Source organism: Apiospora phragmitis (genome assembly GCF_038363925.1).
Source record: "Apiospora phragmitis strain CBS 135458 chromosome Unknown utg000010l:1.0-9815664.0:9184709.0-9829525.0, whole genome shotgun sequence".
NCBI classification, from domain to species: domain Eukaryota; kingdom Fungi; phylum Ascomycota; class Sordariomycetes; order Amphisphaeriales; family Apiosporaceae; genus Apiospora; species Apiospora phragmitis.
In genome coordinates, this window is record NW_027117410.1 from 553339 (window position 1) to 574690 (window position 21352).

The 21352-nt window shown below is 54.8% G+C and overlaps 10 protein-coding genes across 10 annotated transcripts; 5 read left to right on the plus strand and 5 right to left on the minus strand.

The window, feature by feature from the left end:
- Positions 1 to 644: 644 nt before the first annotated feature.
- On the minus strand, positions 645 to 1403 carry PG994_012771 (5-formyltetrahydrofolate cyclo-ligase; the record flags this gene model as incomplete). The annotated part of the gene is made up of 1 exon (XM_066864180.1): positions 645 to 1403. The coding sequence occupies one exon, from the start codon at positions 1401 to 1403 to the stop codon at positions 645 to 647; it is 759 nt and encodes a 252-aa protein (XP_066710328.1).
- A 352-nt stretch (positions 1404 to 1755) lies between these two features.
- Positions 1756 to 3680, plus strand: PG994_012772 (uncharacterized protein; the record flags this gene model as incomplete). Its single annotated transcript, XM_066864181.1, is given in 4 exon segments — positions 1756 to 2817; positions 2885 to 3301; positions 3316 to 3525; positions 3540 to 3680. The coding sequence occupies 4 exon segments, from the start codon at positions 1756 to 1758 to the stop codon at positions 3678 to 3680; spliced, it is 1830 nt and encodes a 609-aa protein (XP_066710329.1).
- Positions 3681 to 4092: 412 nt separating this feature from the next.
- PG994_012773 (37s ribosomal protein mrp4 protein) lies at positions 4093 to 4351 on the plus strand (the record flags this gene model as incomplete). The annotated part of the gene is made up of 2 exons (XM_066864182.1): positions 4093 to 4123; positions 4191 to 4351. 2 exons carry the CDS (start codon positions 4093 to 4095, stop codon positions 4349 to 4351), a joined length of 192 nt encoding a protein of 63 aa, XP_066710330.1.
- Position 4352: 1 nt separating this feature from the next.
- On the plus strand, positions 4353 to 5502 carry PG994_012774 (mitochondrial 37S ribosomal protein uS2m; the record flags this gene model as incomplete). Its single annotated transcript, XM_066864183.1, has 3 exons — positions 4353 to 4793; positions 4861 to 5063; positions 5145 to 5502. The coding sequence occupies 3 exons, from the start codon at positions 4353 to 4355 to the stop codon at positions 5500 to 5502; spliced, it is 1002 nt and encodes a 333-aa protein (XP_066710331.1).
- Positions 5503 to 7372: 1870 nt separating this feature from the next.
- On the minus strand, positions 7373 to 8637 carry PG994_012775 (glycoside hydrolase family 62 protein; the record flags this gene model as incomplete). Its single annotated transcript, XM_066864184.1, has 2 exons — positions 7373 to 7644; positions 7737 to 8637. Coding segments are annotated over 2 exons (1173 nt in total), but the record flags the coding sequence as incomplete, so codon positions are not given.
- Positions 8638 to 10214: 1577 nt separating this feature from the next.
- PG994_012776 (Monooxygenase) lies at positions 10215 to 11346 on the minus strand (the record flags this gene model as incomplete). The annotated part of the gene is made up of 3 exons (XM_066864185.1): positions 10215 to 10441; positions 10537 to 11016; positions 11094 to 11346. 3 exons carry the CDS (start codon positions 11344 to 11346, stop codon positions 10215 to 10217), a joined length of 960 nt encoding a protein of 319 aa, XP_066710333.1.
- A 3270-nt stretch (positions 11347 to 14616) lies between these two features.
- On the minus strand, positions 14617 to 14968 carry PG994_012777 (uncharacterized protein; the record flags this gene model as incomplete). Its single annotated transcript, XM_066864186.1, has 2 exons — positions 14617 to 14781; positions 14825 to 14968. The coding sequence occupies 2 exons, from the start codon at positions 14966 to 14968 to the stop codon at positions 14617 to 14619; spliced, it is 309 nt and encodes a 102-aa protein (XP_066710334.1).
- An 862-nt stretch (positions 14969 to 15830) lies between these two features.
- Positions 15831 to 17057, plus strand: PG994_012778 (arginase; the record flags this gene model as incomplete). Its single annotated transcript, XM_066864187.1, has 3 exons — positions 15831 to 15914; positions 16044 to 16609; positions 16745 to 17057. 3 exons carry the CDS (start codon positions 15831 to 15833, stop codon positions 17055 to 17057), a joined length of 963 nt encoding a protein of 320 aa, XP_066710335.1.
- A 1754-nt stretch (positions 17058 to 18811) lies between these two features.
- PG994_012779 (uncharacterized protein) lies at positions 18812 to 19481 on the plus strand (the record flags this gene model as incomplete). The annotated part of the gene is made up of 2 exons (XM_066864188.1): positions 18812 to 19280; positions 19381 to 19481. 2 exons carry the CDS (start codon positions 18812 to 18814, stop codon positions 19479 to 19481), a joined length of 570 nt encoding a protein of 189 aa, XP_066710336.1.
- Positions 19482 to 20040: 559 nt separating this feature from the next.
- Positions 20041 to 20315, minus strand: PG994_012780 (uncharacterized protein; the record flags this gene model as incomplete). The annotated part of the gene is made up of 2 exons (XM_066864189.1): positions 20041 to 20147; positions 20216 to 20315. The coding sequence occupies 2 exons, from the start codon at positions 20313 to 20315 to the stop codon at positions 20041 to 20043; spliced, it is 207 nt and encodes a 68-aa protein (XP_066710337.1).
- Positions 20316 to 21352: the final 1037 nt, after the last annotated feature.

A 21352-nucleotide genomic window follows, 5' to 3' on the forward strand; every position in this document is an offset into this window, starting at 1 on the left:
CAGACGCGCCTAGTGTGACCCTGCCCTGTGACCCACGTCATGTGGTGTTGCCGAAGCTGGTGACCTGCACGCGGGGTTGGCTGCCCCTGAGCTCTCTCAAAAAACAACAGTGTGATTGATTGGCTTGTGGTCTTTTGTCTTGCTTCTTCGGATCGGTGCCAAGCCAGCCACACGAAAGATATGTAGAAGCTGCACAGGACAAGCAAGGATACTCTCAAATCCAAATGGTGTAAACCTATCAACCCAGAAAGCATGGCCAAAACCCTTTCAAACTCTCAGAGATGAATGGTTCGTTTCCGGGCATCCGGAATTCAGCTTTTGGTCTTTGCCAGGCCGCAGCGTCGTGCGATAGGGTGTTGCTGGGAGGATGTCGACGTCCACGACGCTAACAACACTTCCAGCGGTCGCATCAGCGCCGGCTCTTATTCCCATGAAGGTCTTCAGTAAGGTAAACTCAATCCGAGAGCAGATACCAATCATAATATACCATCCTGACCTTTCGTCTTCGGAACCCTGGTAGCATGCCCATTGGTTCTGCCGCACTGGGCTTCTTTGGCGACTTTGCTACCCGAAGCAGTGCTTTTGCATAGCGAGCGTGACTCAGGTTTATAATGAGACTTTGCTAGAGTTGGCAGACCCGCTGACTATGGGGAACTGTTCCTGGACTTCTCGATGGCTAGAAGCTCCCGAAGGGGCGGCATGTCCTCCAACATGCCATCCTCTAATCGATCCCACAGTATTCCGCAGGTAGGTTGGACTGCTGCGTCGGCGCGGAGCACCCTGGATGGGGTCACAATAAGATTGCAGACGGTATCATAAGCCTCAGGCTGTAGTTCCTCGTCCAGGACCTGGCAGTCATGCACCACGGCGGCGGTCATGGTGTCCTGATGCACCACCTTCAGGGTATGCAGCATGCCCCACTCCAGGTCGAAGAAACCATGGCCCTTACCGAAACGGATGCCCATGTGGTTGATGGCGCCCGTGCCCGTCACCATGAAGCCGATCTGCAGGTCCAGACTGGCAATGTCCGCCAGCGACACGGGCCGCCCGACCTTCTCCAGCCCGTCGAGCGTCGCCGCGTACCGGTACAGTTCTGGTCTGATGATCGCCGGGTCGAGCAGCCAGAAGCCGCGGCGGATCCCGTACGTGGTGATCAAGACCCGGATCCCGGCCTGCAGCGTCTGCTCGCGCAGGTACTCCAGGCAGTTGTCGGGCGTGATGAAGACGGTGGCGCACCTGCAGTAGCTCGGCATCGCGAGCAGCCTACCGGCGGCGGCTTCCGAGCCGGTGAAGTCGGCGATGAAGCTGGAGAAGTCGTAGTGGAACCGCAAGTCCGGGTACGCGACCTGGCGGAGTTCCTGCCATACCTTGGTCCGGATGGCTTCCTTGTGCGAGAGTGCCATGTTGTTTCCTCGGATCAAGATCGGCCACGGACAAGACTAGATTATCACGAGCTTGCAATGGTGCTCAATTGATGTGATTGATCAGTAGTCCTCCTTTTGCATGATGCCTTCATATTTGGTTTCTCGTAGGTGATCAGAAATGGCGGAGGTGTTTCCGCATTTCTGGAAGCTTACCTAATCGCAAGCGTGCACCCACCGTCACGGTCACCATCAATCACTCTCTCATCAAATCAATCAATCATTTGAAGTCAACTACAGTCTCGAAATTCACTGCTTCAATTGAAATATAACATTGCGATTGGCATCAAGTTGCACGAATTCAATTGTTTCCTGCTTGGATGGGCAGGGCAGAATGGCGCCCCCGAAGCGCAAGCGTCCGCAAGACGAAAACCCAACCGAGGCCGAATCCGCAACGCGACGAACCACCCGTCACAGCCATCCCACTGCTGCAGAGCCCGACCATGAGCCCGAGAAACAGCTGAGAAGCCGTCGCACATGTTCCGACACCCTGGAGGCGCCAGAACCCATCCCACCGCCTTCTGCCACGGCCCCGATCACCAAGACTTACGTGACGAGACCACGCGACACTAAGACATCGGACCCTGACACGGCGGCCCCACGGCCCAAAGTCGCAAATGCCACCATCACGAAAAGACGGACCAGAAGGCGCAGCGCCGCCGACGACCATGCCGATCCCGTGGACCGATCCTTAAGGGATGGTCAGGTAGAGGGCAAGGAGAACCTTCGGCCTGCGCACCATGTCGAGTCAAAACAAGTTACTGCTACGGCTGCGCAACAACGACAACAACAACAACACTCTCCTGTTCCGCCCCAACCACGTTCACGAGCCCCTGCGCCCAAATCGCCCGCGACTCTCGACAACCCGGTCGCGGCCTATCGAGGAGCAGCCACCTCGATGATCACACCGAAGCGCCGCCTGTCAATCCAGCCCAAGAAGCCGCCCCCGACGCCACGGTCCGATCGGAACATTGACAGGGTTGTGCTGGGGGACATTTCGTTTCGCGCCTGGTACCCTTCCTACTACGGGAAAGACGTTCTGGGCGATGCGTCCGTCACCTCGGGCGGCAAGGCCAACCCCGGTGGCGGCGGTGCCAAGATCGGCGGTGGAAAGAAGGACAAGGAGGTTCTGCTGGACCAGCTCTTCGTTTGCCCTTCCTGTTTCAAGTACTCCAAGGAAGAGGCCAAGTGGCGCCGACACATAAGCGCTTGCTTGCCCAAGGCCTGGGTGCCGGGTGACAAGATCTACATACACCCCGAGGAGAGCAGAGCTCCCCACGGCGGTACAAGTGGCGCGGATGCCCGGTGCAACCGCAAGCCGAAGACGGCGGGTGGCGTTGGCCATGGCTTGGAAGGCGAGTGGAGTGTCTGGGAAGTGGATGGTGAGAACGAACCGGTAAGTCCGAAGATCCTCTGACTGTCTTCCTTATCTACATAATGTACGATACTAACCTGCCCGCTAGTTATTCTGCCAGAACCTTTCACTTTTCGCCAAGCTCTTCCTGGACAACAAGTCCGTGTTCTTTGATGTCGCTGGTTTCAACTACTTCCTTCTGGTCTATACGCCACCTCATACGGCAAAGAGGTCTGAAGAAGTGGATACCGAACAACAGCCAGGGGAAGAAGCACCAACTTCACCGCGCCCGCAGGTTGTCGGCTTCTTCTCCAAGGAGAAGCTCTCTTGGGACAACAACAACCTGGCGTGCATCCTCGTGTTCCCCCCCTGGCAGCGAAAAGGCCTCGGGGCCTTGCTCATGGGCATCTCGTACGAGATTTCGCGGCGCGAGAAGGTCCTGGGTGGGCCCGAGAAGCCCATCTCGGAACTGGGGAAGAAGGGTTACAGGCGGTTCTGGCTGGCGAGATATGCCGCTGGCTCCTGGGTTTGGGAGTACAGGACAGCAAAGAAGAGATCATTGTGAATGTTGACGAGTGCAGCAAATCTACGTGGATAGCACCCGAGGACTGCCTGGTCGTCATACGCGACATGGGCATCATGACGATTGAGGACGGAACGGGGCCCGCAAAGAAAGCCTCCTCTCACAGTCCAATTGCCGGCGAAGGGGAGGACGATGCGGAGTCGTTGGAGGAAAGCAGCAAAAAGCAAGTCTCTCGACTAAGATCGATAAGGAGGATGTCAGGAGATGGGTTAGGGACAACCGGATAGATCTGGAGAGGGCCTGTGACGCTGATGGTTTCGTCGAGGGATACGCGATCAAGTCGGTGGAGATGGAGGAAGAAGAGGAAGAGGAGGAGGAATAACCGATGCGGCTTTGATTTGGTTTGCAAGTTGTATGAGATATCTACTGGCTTATGTTGCCTGACTATCTTTCTAACGCAAAATGATACCCCATATGTTCAACTTTGAGCTGCCATATTAATTGCTCTGTCTAATTGAAGAGCGGCCTCTATAGCAAACCCCAGGCTTTTGCAGCCAAGTTGAACGTCCGAGGGCCAGAGTGTGGAGGCCATGATGCGTTGCGGGCAGGTACAGATCTTGCCCCCACTTTCGGTCGGGGCTGACTAAGCGGGGTTGGAGTTCCTCCAGCGCCGAATTTGCTGGGAGCTCTCGTACAGGCGCCATTGACTCTGAAGCCGAAAAAGTTCGCAGTAGGCAATTGATGGGCAGCTTGATCGTGTCAAGCAAGCTTCACCGTCAATCGCATCCGTCATTATGATCATCAGGGAGTTTGGTGTTCGCCATGGTAAGTTCTTGGAAATCAATTGCTTGGAAATCTCGAGAATCAATCCCAACTAAAGCCCTCATTGCAGGCCGCAAGGTGCTGGCAGCGCCTCTCCGTCGAGGACAGCAATGCCTGAGAGCTTTGTCGACAGAGACCTCTGGAACCCCCGTCGCATCCGCCGATCCCACCGTCGAGGCCGCGATACAGACCAACCCCGAGAATCCCACACCGCCCTCCCCTCTTCGCTAGGATGGCCAAGCAACCCCGACGTCGCCCTGTCGTCCCCGATACGACCAAGGCCGACTTCGAGCTGGCGCAGAAGCTGAAACGCGACCTGTCCAAGATTGGGTCCGTGGTCGAGCACCGCTACAGCCCCTCGGACGTCTTCCGGAACCCGCCCGGTCTCAAGGACGTCACGCTGGAGCTGCTCATGGCCTCGCAGGCGCACATGGGCCACCACACCTCCGTCTGGAACCCGGCCAACGCCCGCTACATCTACGGCATCCGCCAGGGCATCCATATCATCTCGCTCGAGCAGACGGCGGCCCACCTGCGGCGCGCGGCGCGCGTGGTGGAGGAGGTCGCCTACCACGGCGGCCTGATCCTGTTCGTCGGCAACCGGCCCGGCCAGACCCGGATCGTGACGCAGGCCGCGCGCATGGCCAAGGCCTGCCACCTCTTCACCAAGTGGGTTCCGGGGGACCATCACCAACAGCGACAAGATCCTGCCGGGAATCCCCGTCGAAATCGTCGACGAGCACGACCAGCCCGTCGACGGCTTCCGCCAGCACCTGATGGACCGGCGGGCCCTGGTGCCCGACCTGGTCGTGTGCCTGAACCCGCTCGAGAACTTCACGATGCTGCGCGAGTGCAGCCAGTTCAATGTTCCCACCATTGGTATCATCGACACCAACACCGAGCCCACGTGGGTGACGTACGCGATTCCGGCCAACGATGACAGGTAAGCAGTAGCCCCATTTCCAGTCGTCCCCATTCCAGCTCTCTCTTTCAAATCATGTACACGTACTGATCAACTCTCTAGTATGCGCTGCTTGGCCGTCATTGGAAGCGTTCTCGGCCGTGCCGGAGAAGCCGGCCAGAAGCGTCGCATGGAGGATGCCAAGAACGGCAAGGTGACGTGGAACACACCGTTCGAGATCAAGCAGTTCCTCGAAATCCAGCGGAAGCGAGCCGAATGGAGCGAACGTGCTTATCGAGAAGAGGCAGGAGGCGAGGGCGAGGGCGAAGGCCTCGACCGGTTCGGCGGCCCCAGGAAGGACAACCAAATCGTGGACGAGTACATGTCGGAGCTGCAGAGGGAGGTGGCCGCTGTCAATGCGGAGGATGAGGTGAAGCCGCTGCTGAGGAAAATGGCACGCCGGCCGGAGGAGCGGGACTGAGTGATACCCGTGGAAACCTGGGCTGCTTGCTGTACGATGTGTATAGTCTAGATGTACAAAATAGATCTGGAAGAACCAACGGTATCCTCGTGCATCTGCTTTCTGGTGTTTGGGTGATTTCCGATCCACGCCTCACTGAGAATCATCTCCTCTGGGAGGGGGCACGCTTTCATTAGTCGCAAGCCCTGGGCAATATTAAGTACGTTTTCCCCGTACGAGCACTTCAAATAGAGCAGAGCGGATTCTACTCACTCAAGACGTGTATACGGCAGGATGAAATAGGAGACAAAGTAGCACGGTTGCTAAGACTCGTTCGTCGTGTAATCGAGAAGTTGGTATCGCGTCTCCCATGGCAGGCCTGTCCATCCAAATGCGGTGTCGCACCCGTGCCAGGTCAGCCGATTCATAGATAGCATAGCAGCCCCGAAGCCGTAAGCCGTAGCATCGCGGCGATGCAGCCAGACGTATCATGCGATATAAACAACAGCTTCTGCAAAGACCTCAGCGTGCCTATCAACGACTGCCACTACTCACTCCCCAGCGGCACCTTTATCGCCCACTGCAAAGGATCCAACTCGGACTTCCACCGGACCGAAGTGAACATCAACCGCTGTCTGGCTCTCAACAACAAGACCGAGCTGGTGTTTCGCTGGGATTACGTAAAATGTCGCCTCTACGCTGATGCTACTAGTTCCATTCCAAAAAAAAAAAGAAAAAAAAAACCAAAAAAAAACCACGTATGGTATATGAATTCTGACCTTTTCTTCTTAACAGCCCACACGGAGAAACCCTCAATATGAGATGCAGTTCGTGCTCCATGGACTCCAACTGGATGCTCCGATGCAAGTGTGCCCAGTTGGGCTGGTTTACTACCGGCTTGAGGGAAGTTACTACCTCTATCAACTTGTGAGAGTTATTAATACCCATGTGGGCTTTTATTGTGCCAGTCCGCGCCTCCGAGTCGGCTTCCAGCGTTTACTACGACTAGCAAATAGGAGAGCTGAACTGCACCGGGAACGCCTAACCTAGGCCCTGATAGCGTCAAGATTCCAAGGTGCGGTGGAACGTAATATTGAGAACGGGGGTAAGGGTTGGATTATACGTTCGCATTTGTTTGGATGGGTTTTAGTTGACTTGTAGGTAGACTCGCAATGCATTGTTTCGACCTACATGTAGTATCTAAGGGGAACGACCAGTAGAGCCGCCCGCCCGTTATAATACCTTGACCTCATCCTCGACATTGATACTATAGAGCGTAAACCGAGCACGTGAAATCCCATCCTCCACAGTTGCAGTATAAAGGGGAGGAAGCCAACCCTCCATCAGCTTCGTTTTTGACTAGTTTTCTTGCCTATACACGTGCAACGGACTCCCAACGAGCGGCTGGAAGGCAGAATCTTCGCTACCCCTTTTTGGACTTATGACAGCTGAGGCAGGGGATCTTCTTTCGCGCATGGTCCAATCGTCCTCGCAACATATTACCCCTGATGCATTTTGCCAGAGCCTTCCGCTCTTCGCAACAGCGCTGAGGACAGGATGGTGAACCTCTCCCGATAGATCCTAATAATGACAGCATACGAGGGATACGAGAGAAATTTTCCGATACCAGAATACCTAATTATTCCATTTTGAAGAGAAGTTTCCAGAGGACAGCGTCTTGATCGAGAAAATATATATGCACTGCCGACGATCTGTGTACTACTTACATGGATTATACCCCGCCAGCATCAAAAGCGAAAACCTCTCTCATTTCCTATCATGCCGTCATCTACCTACACGCACTGAGAGTACCCTGTTATTTGCATGTTAGTCCACTAGCTTGAAGGCCGCTGTTGTCGTTGTTGTTGTTGCCAGGTGGATAATTACTTACATTCGTTAGAGACCTGGCAGGTCCCCTGCGAGCAGCACGTGGGGCCCGAGTAGCCGTTGCCGCCGCACTGGGCGTACATGGATGCGCAGCTGCCGCCCGGGTTGTTGGTCGGCGCCGGCTGGGCCGTCGTAGTCGGGTTGCTGCCGCCCCCGGCGGTGGTGGTGCCCACGGCGCGGGGCTCCCCGAGGGGTTCTGCAGCGTCAGCAGACCGGGTCGGTAGGGGAGGAGATTGTAGTCCGGGTTCTTGCTGGGGTCGCGGCCTTGGTAGAGCACTGCGGAACAAAAAGATTGCCAAGTCAATAAGCAGTTTTGTGAGGAAGAAAACAAGGGGAAAGATGGCAATGGGTCCAGGAGAGCCACTCACGCTGGAGATTGCATGGGTCGATCTCAAAGGTCTGGTCGTTGGTGCTCCGGATAAGCTCGCCGTGGCTGATGTCGTTGGTCCAGGTGGCGCCGCTGTTGGCCTTGCCGGCGAACGGGTTGCTCTCGGTCGCGGCCTGCGGGGTCCAAGAGCCGCCGAGGCTGGTGGCGGTGAAGGAGCGGAAGAAGCGGCCGTTCGCGCCCATGGCCTCGACCATCATGAACCACTTGTTCTGGCCCTTGAGCTTGTACACCTGCACGGCCTCGAACAGGTTGGCCTTCGTGTCGCTCATGATCGTCTGGTAGTTGGAGCCGAAGCTGCCGGGGAAGTTGCCGATCGGCATGCTGGCCCGGTAGATGTTGCCGTTGTCGCCGCAGAAGAAGAGGTACATGTTGGTGCCGTCGCCGATCAGGGTCTGGTCGATCGGGCCGGTGCCGCCGCCGCCGATGGAGCCGGAGAAGAGCGGCTGCGCCGAGGACCAGCCGTTGGCGTTGGTCGGGTCCTTGGACGTCTTGTAGGAGAACGGGGTCGCGCCCCACTGGTAGGACAGGATCCAGACGTCCTTGGGCTGGAAGTAGAACAGCGTCGGCGCCACCGTGGCGCCGTTCATGCCGTTCTGCGCCACGGAGCCCATCTGGGACCAGTCGGAGAAGGTGCCGAAGTTCATGGACCCGTAGTTGCCGCCGCTGTTGTACGACGCGTACACGAGGTGCTGGCCGTTGTAGGGCGCCACGGTGAAGTCCTTGAGCGAGGCCCACCCGTTCTTCGGCTGGGCCAGCGGGCCGCCGTGGTCCTTCCACTTGTAGCTCGACGGGAGGTTGCACTGGGCCGACACCACGGCCGCGGAGGCCAGCAGGGCGGCCACGGCGGCCGCCGGGCTCATGTCCGGGGTTGACAGTCTCATGGTAACAGCAGCAGTGCTTAGTTCTCGTCGGCGCGCAAACAAAGAGAAAGGGATGGTTTAGGACAAGAAGAGCCAGGTGGGGTGCTGGACAAAAGAAGAAGGAATCAGCGGGAGAGATAGAAAGAGGACGGGCTATATATGAATGCGCCGTTTGGCTTGCGCTTACCATCCGATGTTTGGATGTTACTTGGGTGTTGTTTGGCTGATTCTCGGACGCAATTTGGGTCTCCAGGGCCCGGAACGAGCACCCCGGATGGCCAGACCTTCATCCCTGGAGCGATCCCGTCAATCGGAGGCCAGCAGGAAAGGGGAAAATAAGAGCGGCAAGGCCGGCCTGGACAGTCGACGGAAAAAATGTGCTCCCCCATAGCTGCTCCCAATTATTGCATCGAGACATTATTCCACCATAGATAGAAGCTGCTGCTGCTGCCAAATTGGCCGGAAATGTGACCCTCAGCCGGTTCGCTTAGGCCGCTCCGAGTCACGGATCCAGCGGCTCCGTACATCATGTGGGGATCGCCATGTGAGCGGTATGGGTCGACAGGGGTGCCTTTTTTGGTGCCATGCCATGCCATGTAACCTCTTGGGAGGCACAATAATAAGCGCGCCAGTTCTGGGGCTGCCCGGTCAGATAATAATGGCTTAATGTTAGCCTAATGTACGAATGTTCGCATCTTCCTTCTATAAGGGGGAAGCATAAATAATGGGACAGACATAAGATTGCCGAGTACGCTAACGCCTCCTCCTATACACCGCCGTTCCTAGTTCGCTATAGGTGCCAAGAATCAAGACAGCCACGCCACCTTGGAGTTGGTAGGTGGGAAAATCAGGATCGTATTCTCTAGCGAACTCAACATTTGCAAATAGATAGTCTTGCTTGGATTGAGGATGCCTCAGATTGTCGTTGCCACTGTCAGACGCCTTCTAGATTCTGCTTCGCACGCACGGCAATGACACAGCTCCCTATGATTCATCGACCTCCCTTTCAGTGTCAGAATCCAGAGCATCGTGGGAAATACTATGGCACTAGAATCCTGCTATGAGTGGTGGACCGAGATGAACGGGCTCTGATTCGGGAGGCGGTGGTATTAGCAACAACAAGCATTTTTCCATGGATCCTCGGCTGAACGTCGCAGTTTTGGGTGTCCCAAATTATGTGGTATATGTACCTTGCTTGTTAACCAGGTCAAGTTCGGCAGCAATGTTTGCGGGGGTAGCCTGTCACTAATTATAGGTACAGAATATACTAATGAGATCTGTCTAGGACTCATCAGAGGTTCAAGGAAGTGGTGGCACTGGTGGCCAAGTCTCAGCCGAAATTTATCAAGTATTTATGAGTAGATCATAACTGCGCATTGTGATCTATGCGCACCAATGTGATAAAAGTCAGCTTCAAGTCCCGCTGCCTTTCACTAAACAGTTTTCAACTAGGCATGCCACCGAATCTCATGAAAGGTTGCAACTATAAAATCGACGTACATTAAGACAAGGCGAAGTAATACGAGTGATATATTATTTATTATATCTCTTCTGAGTCTCTCTCCTGAGGCAGACCCCAATCCTCCGTGTCATGCTGTTTAGTAGGTATAGCAGAGAAGATCGTTTTGGGTGGTCATAACCTCGGAGATCTTGATATCGGCCGCCAGGCCCATGAACGGCAGGACATCCTCGAGCGTGGCCTTGGAGCCGTCAACGGGGTTGACCTTGTCGTCGTTGATGTCCTTGTCGCGGGCCTCGGGGTTGGCCTGCTGCCAGAGGGCCCACAGACGATCGATCTGGGTGTGGTGCAGGAAGAACAGGGGGTCTATGATAATCCAACGTCAGTATGATGATATATATTATCTAGGAGCACAGGGGAAAGAAAGAGAGAGAAAAAAAAGGACTAATGGCTGCACATACCGTTGGGCGAGGAGCTGGGCTTCATGTCACCCTTCTGGCCGCCTACGGCACTGTGGATCGATCCGTGCGGGATGCTCTCGAGGTAAAGGCGGAAGTCGGCGTACGTCTCCCGCTCGTTGACGAACTTGACCTCGGCGGCGTTGTAGGCGGACCCGCGCATGGTTCCGGGCCGGTCCTTGCCGTCGAAGAAGTCGCGCGAGAGGCAGTGCGGGGCGTACTCTACCTCGTTGTAGGCCGGGCGCAGGTCCTTGAAGGGCCCGTCGGTGAGGGCACATCCACTCCTGCGTGCCCGTCTTCTCGACCTTATCCGTGCCGCCGTTGCCGCCGACCACGTCCCAGATGGATGAGTGGGCCGTGTCGTCGGCGTCCAGGGTCCAGTCCCAGTAGGCCATGGGGCCGGTGTAGCCGCACTCGCGCAGGCTGCTGTGGTAGAGCTGCACGAAATACCTGTGCCAAGGAGGAACATGGCGCAGAAGTGGACTGGGTGCGTATCATAGTTAGCGATCGTGGCTGCTAGTACGATGCAGAGGATACAAAAAAAGAAAGAGAGAACGTACTGATTTTGTTCAGGTGAGTGTGGACGTAGGTGAAGTCGTCGTACAGGGTCGTGTTCAGGTTCAAGCCCAGACCCGAAGGCTTCGTGGCCAGGCACATGACGGCATCGGTATACTCCTTCTGCGCAGCGGCGTCCAGGCTGCGGAACTCGACGCGTTTCTCGGGGTTTGCGCATCCGGAACTCGCCTGGCGCGGGCCGAGAGCGGCTGCGGCCGAGACGAGGCTCGACGCGGACAAGAGGTGAAGCAACTGCATGATGGACAGCGAAAGTAATGAGTGCGAGTTGTGTGAATCGAATGAATGTAATGCAAATCCTTTGCTTTCTCCAAAGGCTCGAAGTGTAAAAGAATGTATTGCTGTTGCTGTTTTGCTGTTCTGGACGATCTATACCAACGGCTGGGAAGCAGCTCTTATATACGTGGCGATCTTCCGTGTCTCGAGAGGTATGCGTCGCCGTTCGTCCCCTAGCTCCCCAATACATAGACCGGATGTCGCCAAGCACTCGACTTTTCCCTGATGTTAGTCGATGTGGGGGGGGGGTGGTGACAGGCTGACACCACTGCCTACCCGTGTTGCCGAGGTGGAAAAGGTCCACCATACCCACTTTGCAGTTCGTGATGGTCGAAAACCCACTAGGAAGGGGCTTCATGAAGTTCATGCTGCCCCGCAAGCTTCTAGACTGAAACGTGACATTCGATCAGTTTGCTGACTTCCGATGAATTAAGCATCACCAATACGAACATATAGTGCTTGCACGGGAAAAGGAGAGGTCCGTTTCTGTGGGCTCAGCAACAGTCCAGTAACGAGGCGGGGATAAAAATATCCCTATAAAACTTAGGGTATTAATTCCGCTACTACTCTTGGCCAGATAGGGCTCTCGCTGGGATGTCCTACAAGCTTAAATTAAGCTCATGCGTGCATCATCCCGGGTCTGGCGACTCTCGGTGGTTGCCAACGAGGCTTGATGCAAACGCTTTTCAGAGGCATGCAAACGGCCTCATCCTGACTAGGTGGCACGCAGCGGACATACTGACACTATCAAATCAGGGGCCACGGGTCCCGGCTGGGGCCGGCAGTTGGGGCCCGACCGACTTAAAACAGCCCCCCTGCCAGACCTCGACCGACAAGGCCCATTAGCTTAATGACAAGGATAATATCGGCCGAGGTGGTGTCTTAACCAACCAAGCGCGGCCTTGACAAAAGGGAGGGAAAGCCAGCCTTGTTCGGAGATGAATAGCCCTAGGTGCAAAAGTAGCAATCACCGGCAGCGGCCATGATAACTTTCTTGGGCTATAGTGTGTATAGTTACCATCTTGCAAATCCCGTTTATGAGTTATCGATAAACTATTAATAGTATCAAGCCTCTTTTTGTCCCGTCGCCCCACTAGGGCTAATAATAGAGTTGCAATCTCCCCTTCCCCACTTGAAATATCGTATTACATATACTATTCTGCGAGGTGGTTCGAGAACTCGACCTTCCAGGATGTGCTTTGCAGAAAATTGATTTCCCCTCCTGCTTGCTTGGGTATCTTGTGCCTAGACTAACGAACACCCCAGCAGGATAGTGGCCAGGCGGGATCCCAAGTCATATCCGATGCCACCCAGAAGCGATTATCGAGACCCTGTACTAGAAGAGCAAAGGTTGGCAGTTCTTTCTTGAGGTTCGCCTCCTCCCCCTCGTCCATCTCCTCACAAATCTGAAAGCCCGCCCAAAGCAGGGCGTATTGACTCGTCTCTCCTATTGCAGAGTAAACGCCGTCTTCGACAGGACGGCCATGACGAGCATGGGCACCGCCATCCTCTTACCACGGCGTGCGCTGTGCGTGCTGCTCCCGGACCAACAGACCCTGGGATCGGGGACCGTGCTGCTTTGGTAGATGGAGAACAACAGGGAGGTCGTGGTCCAGGGACGGGGTTTGGCCCTTGACGCTCACCAGGTAGTATTGGTCAGATGATGAGCTGGGACGCAGAAAGGATACTCATGCAGTCGTCGTGGGGGCGAGCGAAATGGGGTATATAACTGAATCAGGCCCCTGAGACCGGCCATAACCGGCCGTGGTGTAAGGGCGCTTGTAGCAACTAACGATTCGCTCCCCGACCCGATATGGAACGCGACATTCTAAATATCCTGAATGACCTAAACCGTCGTCAAGTGCCAGGATCCCGTGATATATGGCTGGACTACATCAGGAGGTATGCGCCTCGATATCTGGAAACGGAAGCCAAAGTACACGGAATGGGATACGATGACGACCATAGCAGGTTCAGGACAGCTGAAGAGTTGGAAGCACTGCATTTGGAGGATAGCGAGGTTTGATCCATTTCCTTTCGTACCCCTGTGACAGCCATGTTCACGCATACAAGGCTCTGTATCGTGAAATAAGGAAGTTAATACGGAGCCGTTCCTCAAACACGGAGTTTTGGCTGAGCTACAGCCTGCTACGGGTTCGGGATTGTCCAATCGCTTGACCATCTGTGATAGACGTAGTAGTCGCCTCTGGAATCACGACCACCTGCTTTATATAATCACTATATATAAGCCGAAGCAGAAGCAGTAGGTAGTCCTCGCAATGTGGCACAATGTGAAAACAATGTGCAGCAATCCACATGCTGTATATAGGGCCATCTTTTATGTAATGATAACGATGGAGGTACCCTTTGGATGTTAGGGGATACATCGAACTTGGAAGCTGTTAGGCTGTTGATACACTGTGGCTACTCAACAGGATACTATTATTTCCGAGGTCAGCCTGACTACGATCATGGGCGTCCGGTGCTCTTTCGGTCCAGCATATTCTTAGGCCTAAGTAAATAATTGATAATAGCCTCTAAAAAGCCTTGTCGAGGATGGATGCCGCTTCGTGGGATGCACTTTGCTGTCCTGGACGGGACTTTGACCTCCGGGACGATGCAAGGCCGCCAATGCTTTCCATAATGATGATCCAAGGGTTGATATACTTTGCCGTAATTCCCAAACTTCTTTGAGGCTTCAAGTAACTCTAATTGAAGGTGAGGGAACATACCGCGACATCCTGCCTGCCGGGCTTGGTGGCGGTGTGAGATATGTCGGCACACACCGCAAGCCCCGGTCCTGGGCGAGCTGCAAGATCGACGGGCCTATATTGGCTAAGTGGGTAGATGGGATTGGGGACTCTAGGCAAAAAAGGAAACGGATGAACGTAAGTACTGGAGTAAACATGATCGGAGAAGCAAATAATTCATGAACCGGGATGCTCATGACAATTTTGCGGTTGAGCCGGAGAAACCGATTGAAGTTGAACGCAATTATTTGGAGAAGGGCGACCGACTCCGCTACTACGGCATGAACCGTCCCAGCCCGACTCCGAGAGGGATCGACACTCGGCATGAACAGCGATGGGCAAGCAAGGTGGTGCCCGCATGTAGCCTCGTGGAACCGACGGACTGACACCGAGTCCAGACCGACCCCAGAGCACCCCCAGCTGACCAGCAGACAGACTACCTTCCTATTCAGCCCATCTCGGCCGGCGCTCTCTTTGATTTGACCTAGGTAGGTACATCCAATCTTAGATTGCCAGACTTGACCTTCTCATTGGTGACGGGATCTGTCTCTCTATCCCGAGGGATAAATGCCGCACTCAGTCGTGAGCTGGCAAGCTTTCGTTGCAGTAATGATTTGGTAATGTCGCAAGCAGCTGGACCAGGCATGTCCTGTCGCGCAGCGTGTCACGAAGTGGATCATTGGCCAACAAACCCTGGCCTTGCCCAGTTGTAAGTTGTACGTAAGTAGGTCCCAGTAGGTTAGGTAATAGTTCGGCCCTCCATCCTCGTAACCGCCAGTGCGGCTGAGCACGGCTTTGCCGTTCGTCTCGGCAGAGGTGATGTGAGAGAAATGCATCACGAGGGATGCGGAAGCTGAAAGTCCCTCCAGCAGTTCGTTTCACCGTCGCCCGGGCGGTTCGCCATCCAGCTGCAGTGCACTAGTCATACCTAGGTCTGTCATATGTACTGGCAACATCCAAAAAGCAAAATGCAAATTGGGCGATCGGATCTGCCGACAAGATGGAGTTCCTATCAGGTAAAAGCCACGACAAAGAGCGCTGTCCAGTGACGAATGGTTGGACCCCAACGATTCATGCTCGGTTTGATGATTTGATAGCTGAGCTTAGCTCTCTGCCGGGAATAGTGTAGATCAAAGTCCATGCAGCTGGGGTAGCATTGGGATTCTACCTACTGAGAGAGGTAATATGCAGTAGTTCTAGCAGTTCTGGCCGTGATGCGTGAGGGAATGATGCGGCAACGCAACACACAGACAGCGCGGAATCCAAGGTAAGGCGACCCCACCATCCACAAGGGCCCGAGGGGGGAGCCCTGATCGATAAGCTGCTTGGCTGCCCCTCCGTCATCCTTCTCGGCTGTACTAACAAGAGCGAAAAAGCCTATCTTCATGTGCCTGTGCTGCCGTTAGTATGGACTCATAGTCGGTGGGGTGCAACCAGGAACCAAAAAATATATCTGTGTCTTGTGCCTCTCTCTCTCTCTCATACGTATTACATACTTGCTCAGACTTGTCCCCTTCGCTTAGTTCCGTCCCTGCTTGCTTGCTTCCCTATCTAGGTACTTAGACCCTTCCCTTGTTCATATGACGAAATAAGAGCCCACGAGTAAACTAACGCTTACTAGCATTCTTTCTTCTTTGAACCCCCCGTATTACACCTCGTTCACCTACCGACCTCTTTAGTATATACACCTAGCTGAGCATGAACACCTCGATGATTGAGTCCAAATTCCTCTCCCACCCCGACAACCTCGGGGTGGTCGCCGTTGGTTTCTCCGGCGGCCAGGTACGTTGAGCCTACTGCACTTACTGTGTCTGTTTACTGCTGGTGGGCGGGTTTGGTCACGATATCAAACCAGATACTACGACTACTATAGAAAAGGAGCTAATTTTTACCACATTGTCACACCCACAGGCCAAGCAAGGCGTCGACGCCGCCCCCTCCGCGCTGATCGAGTCGGGCCTGCTGCGGCAGCTGCGCGAGGAGCTCAACTACAAGCTGCACGGCGACGACACGGTGCACTCGTACGCCGACCTGGCGCCCGCCGACGACGCGCCCTACCGCAACATGAAGAACCCCAAGCACGTCAGCGCCGTGACGCAGCGGCTGTGCGAGCAGGTGTACGCGCAGGCGCGCGAGGGCCGCATGGTGCTGACGCTGGGCGGCGACCACTCCATCGCCATCGGCACCGTCGCGGGCACGGCCAAGGCCATCCGCGAGCGCCTCGGCCGCGAGATCGCCGTCATCTGGGTCGACGCCCACGCCGACATCAACACGCCCGAGTCGAGCGACTCGGGCAACATCCACGGCATGCCTGTTAGTTTTGTGACGGGCCTGACCAAGGAGGACAACCCGGACTACTTCGGCTGGCTGAAGGAGGACCACATGCTGAGCCTCAAGAAGCTCGTCTACATCGGGCTGCGCGACGTCGACCCGGGCGAGAAGAAGATCCTGCGGGGAGAACGGCATCAAGGCGTTCAGTATGTTCGACATTGACCGGTATGCTCTTTCTTTCTACCTATTCACCATTCCACTCCAACCTACTTTTTCTGCGCTTCTTCTTCTTCTTTCTTCCCCCCTACTACTGACTGCTAACTCGGGTCGATTCGAAACAGGCACGGCATCGGCCGGGTCATGGAGATGGCGCTGGCGCACATCGGGTCGGACACGCCGATCCACCTCTCGTTCGACGTGGACGCGCTGGACCCGATGTGGGCGCCGAGCACAGGGACTCCTGTTAGGGGCGGGCTGACGCTGCGCGAGGGCGACTACATCTGCGAGTGCGTGCACCAGACGGGCAGCCTCGTCGCGGTGGACCTGGTCGAGGTGAACCCGAGCCTGGCGCCCGAGATCGACACGGGCGCGCACGAGACGGTGCGGGCGGGGTGCTCGCTGGTGCGGTGCGCGCTGGGGGAGTCGCTGCTGTAAACGCGAATATCGAATGCCGAATCGAAGGTCGAATGCCAAATGTAATGGCGGTCGGTTGGTCGGTCGGTGTTGAGGATATATCGACGGCGGGAGTTGAAACTTGACTCAAGGCTCGGGACGCTACAAAGGTTGGGGGGCCATTACCCGTGCCGGAAGGAAACTCTTTGGGCCAACCTCGCAAAGTCTCAGATCATCTCTCCTAACTTCAGCATACCTACTACTAGTACTACTAGAATTTTACTACCAAGCCAAACTTGAACCCTCGGGGGTAAATCAAGGGAAATTGGCGTTTGCTTCAATATAGTGACGACAAATGCAGTATTGCAATCACATTTCATTATGGCCCTCGATAATGAGTGAGGAAATGACCGGGATTGAGTCCGATTCGGGACATGTTGCAGCACAACAATCCCAGCCCCCTACATTGGCAACGTCTTACAGCGGGTATGGGTGTGTCCATTGATGGCAGTCCCACCCTCTCTACCACCTGCTGAACCCGCCGCAACAGATCGGATCTGTTTTAGCGGTCTCTTGGGCACTGGCTAGGTACAGTGATCTTGCGTTGCGCCGGTGGTCCATGTTGGACCTAAAGAAGGGAGACAAATAAGTTGAATGGCGCGGACAGTTCTGGGACTCTATATCAGCACACAGATTACAATGACCATTTGAATTTGGAGATGTTCTCTCTGCCACATGCTTTGTTGAGTCAGTTCCATTGGCCAGTCGCCGAAGACTGACGGTGAGCGATTCCACACTCACTCCCCGTTGCATGGCAATTAAACGGCCAGGGTTCCGCAAGACCCGTCTCAACCACGCCGGGAATCGACGCGGGCGCGACGGACGGGAAGAGACGGCGAGATTCGGTCAATTCAATTGATCATTGTCCGTCAGCAAGCAGCACACACCTCTGCCATCTACATGGTCCATTTCGAACCTTTGCCTTTGCCCGACAAAATAAACGTAGGTCGCCTTGCTTGTTCGTAAAGATAGAGAAGAAAAAACAGCCCAATACTGTGAGGCAAGAAGTCGATGCTTCGATCCTAGTCAGAAGATCGCAGTCTGCCGTGACTCCACCATCCCATCCACTGAGTTGTTCACTCCGCGGGGGCTCCTGCTGGCTCCTACTCGACTCGCTAAACTTGGGCCTAATAAGCCCGGGTGCCTGCCACGGGCCCCTCCCTCCACTGACCGACCACTGACCAGAACCGGGCGGACGCTGTATGCACATCTGCATCTGCACCTTCGCGCGTGTCGCATTGAAGCCCAATCCAATCATCGTCGAGCACGAGTCGAAGTGTGCGAGCTGGCACTTCACCAGAACCTCGCTCTGCCTTTTTCGGGCTTCGACGGAAAGACAGACAGGGCATCAATTCTCTCGGGGCCATTCCATCTGCAATCGCTATAAAGGCCAGGCTAGAACAGAACGAGGAGGAGGCCGACGACGACCAAGAGACTCTCTAAATACCACGACGATTAAACCGAGAATCGCGTCACTTCAATTCCCCACGCCAAACATATCGAATTTTCCGATTTGCCAATTGGCAGCGATCATCGTCAGGAGTCGAATCGAGTACCCCCGATATTTTTCTTCAATCGAACCACTCCAAATACCATCTCCGCCCCAAGTCCAGTCCAGTCATTGCGCCGGGGTACGCACTCGGAAGCGACGACGTTGAGGTGGAAGAAGAAAGAGAGGACATAGAAACATAATACAGAGAGAGACGCGACTGGGCCACACCCAAATAATATACACCATGGCCTCGACCACGACGGCGAGCGGCTCGCTCGTCTACGAGCGCCGCGTCGCGCGCGTCCACAAGTACCACTGGCCGGCGGTGCAGCTCAACGTCTGGATGATCATCATGCTGGTGGCCTCGTGCCTGATCATCGGCGTCTTCGCGACCTTCATCGGTGTCCAGCAGACCCTCGCGCTGCAAATCCCCTGGTACTTCCCCTACTTCATCACCGTCGCGAGCCTGACCATCGTCTTCATCGGCGGCCTGTTGTGGCTCATCTCGCAGCGGCGCCTGCTGCCGGCCATCGTTATTGTGGGCGCCTTCGTGTTCTTCGTGCTGTGGATGGTCGGCCTCATCGTCGTCAGCATCGAGCTGTGGGGGCCGACGGGCTCCGTCAGCTCCAATTGCAACTTGCTGGTCTTTGACCGGACGCCCGATCCTGCTAATAGCATTGCCAACCTGGCCTGGCTGCAGCAGAAGAGTATATGTGAGTGCTTAACCCTTCATTTTCTTGTCTGCTGTAAAGGTTCAGCACTTCAGCCTTCGCGGCACTGCTTGCCAATCGGGGACTAATCTGGAGAGAACAGGTCAGTCTTGGCAAGCCGTCTTTGCGTTTGCCCTCGTTGGCGCCATCTTCCTACTCTGGATCATGGTCATGGCGATACAAGTCTTCTATGAGGATTCATAGTGGCGTGCTGCTACAAAACGTGTTTGGAGATGCGTGATGCTACTTGGTACGATATGACGAAGAAGAATGTGGCCCAGAAACAGCGTTGGATACCATGAAATATTAGATGCATTTTCTGGAGTTTCTTTGTTTCCCTTTTCGGTCTGGGCTTTGTAAGGAATGGTCGCGACGATTTGGGGCAAAGATCGGTTTGGGACCGATGTACGTTTTGTCAGATTGTTTTTGGGCCAACAGCACGAGCATCATGACTCTCCCTTCTCGTGAGGACACGTAAAGACACGATTGAGTGTCAAAACGGTTGAGCATACGGCAGTAATTGATGTATTAATCATGGCGCTGTATGAGCGCGTATCCCAATTGCAAATCATAGGAGCCCCTGTCCCTGAGCCGATATAACGCCCTTTCGCTGATTCCCGGAGCCATGTCATGACCGACGACAAGAACTAGTCTTAGTTGGAGATCTTGGGGTTGACCTTGTTTCTGCATACCCGCAAAAATGACATTGGTCAGCAGGAAGTCTTCTGTGTGTTGAGAGGGGAAGGGAGAGAAGAGTGTCGACTTACCCAGTGGCCTTCTCGTATCCGGTGCGCAGACCGTCGGTGATCTTCTCGAGCTTGCCCTCGCCAAGCTTGCCACCATTGTACTTCTTGTCGAGCATACCGGCGGCTGGTTGGAAGGTTAGCTACTTTTCTGGGAGACCGGAAGAGAAGAAGGAAGCAAAAGAAGTCACATACCCTTGTCACCGTAATCCTGCTGAGGGGCACCACCGGCGTGTTGCTGGTTGGTGCTACCGCTGCCGCTGCCGCTGCCTGCTGCCTTCTTGATGAAATCCATGATTGCTGGGTTGGTTGATTTGGTATTTGGGATGCGTGTGGTGGTTTTGGTTCAATGATGTTGACTGGAAATATCTATAAGCCATCCAACACAGTGGGCATTCCAGGACTTATATACAGATTGAATGGTGGGATGGATTAGTACACCCAAGCCGAATGACAGAGACGTCATAGGCCTCCTCCAGCCGTTTCATTGTTTGCTTTCTCCCCCAGTCTTCCAAGATTTCCACGGCAATGCACCACAGCCACAGCCGCATGCGCTTCCCTTATCCTGGCTGAGACTAGGAGAACACCTTGAGACAGACGCTAGAAAATTGACGTCATCGCCCATAGCGGAGTCCAAGCCTCTGGTGGCATGATTCGCTACGGCGGTTCCTGATTCGAGGGTTCTCAATGTCACCTAAAATCAGGGTCGTAGAGAACAAAGACCCCGACAAGTGATGTCTGTCTGTTTTGTCTGTCTCGCCTACGAACGTTATCCAAACCCCAGTGTCTGAAGCCATCAATTGCGAACAGTGATATGCAGATGTGGCAGACATGACCATAGCAACCCAGGCCTTACATGTTCTTCAGCCCTTCTCTTTTGCATGCAGGACGCAAAGCCAATGACAGTACAGTAAATTCAATTCAATGCTATGTGATGATGCTAAACCTGCCCAATGCCGAACAACAATAAAACATTGCCATTCATTCATTTGTGAACAAACTCCCCAACGCCTGTCGTCTGCTAAAAATGGGTATCTCCTCCCCCATGGGCAAAGGTCTCGAACCGCCCTTCCTTCCAACACTCTCGCCGCCTGATGGATGGATATGTATGCTGTTGTTTCCTCCAAAGCCTCTTGGGCATCATCACCGCCAGCATCCTCCCTCTCCTCGTTCTCTATTTCGTGCGGTCCACACTGTATGGTGAGCAAGCCGTATCATCTAGCTTGACGGCCATTCACGAAATAGTCCTTCCCCCGAATCTCGTCGTGGCTTGGGCTTCCATCATCCTGGCTAGATCCTCCTCCAGCTAGCTATCCCCTTCCACTTGGCCCG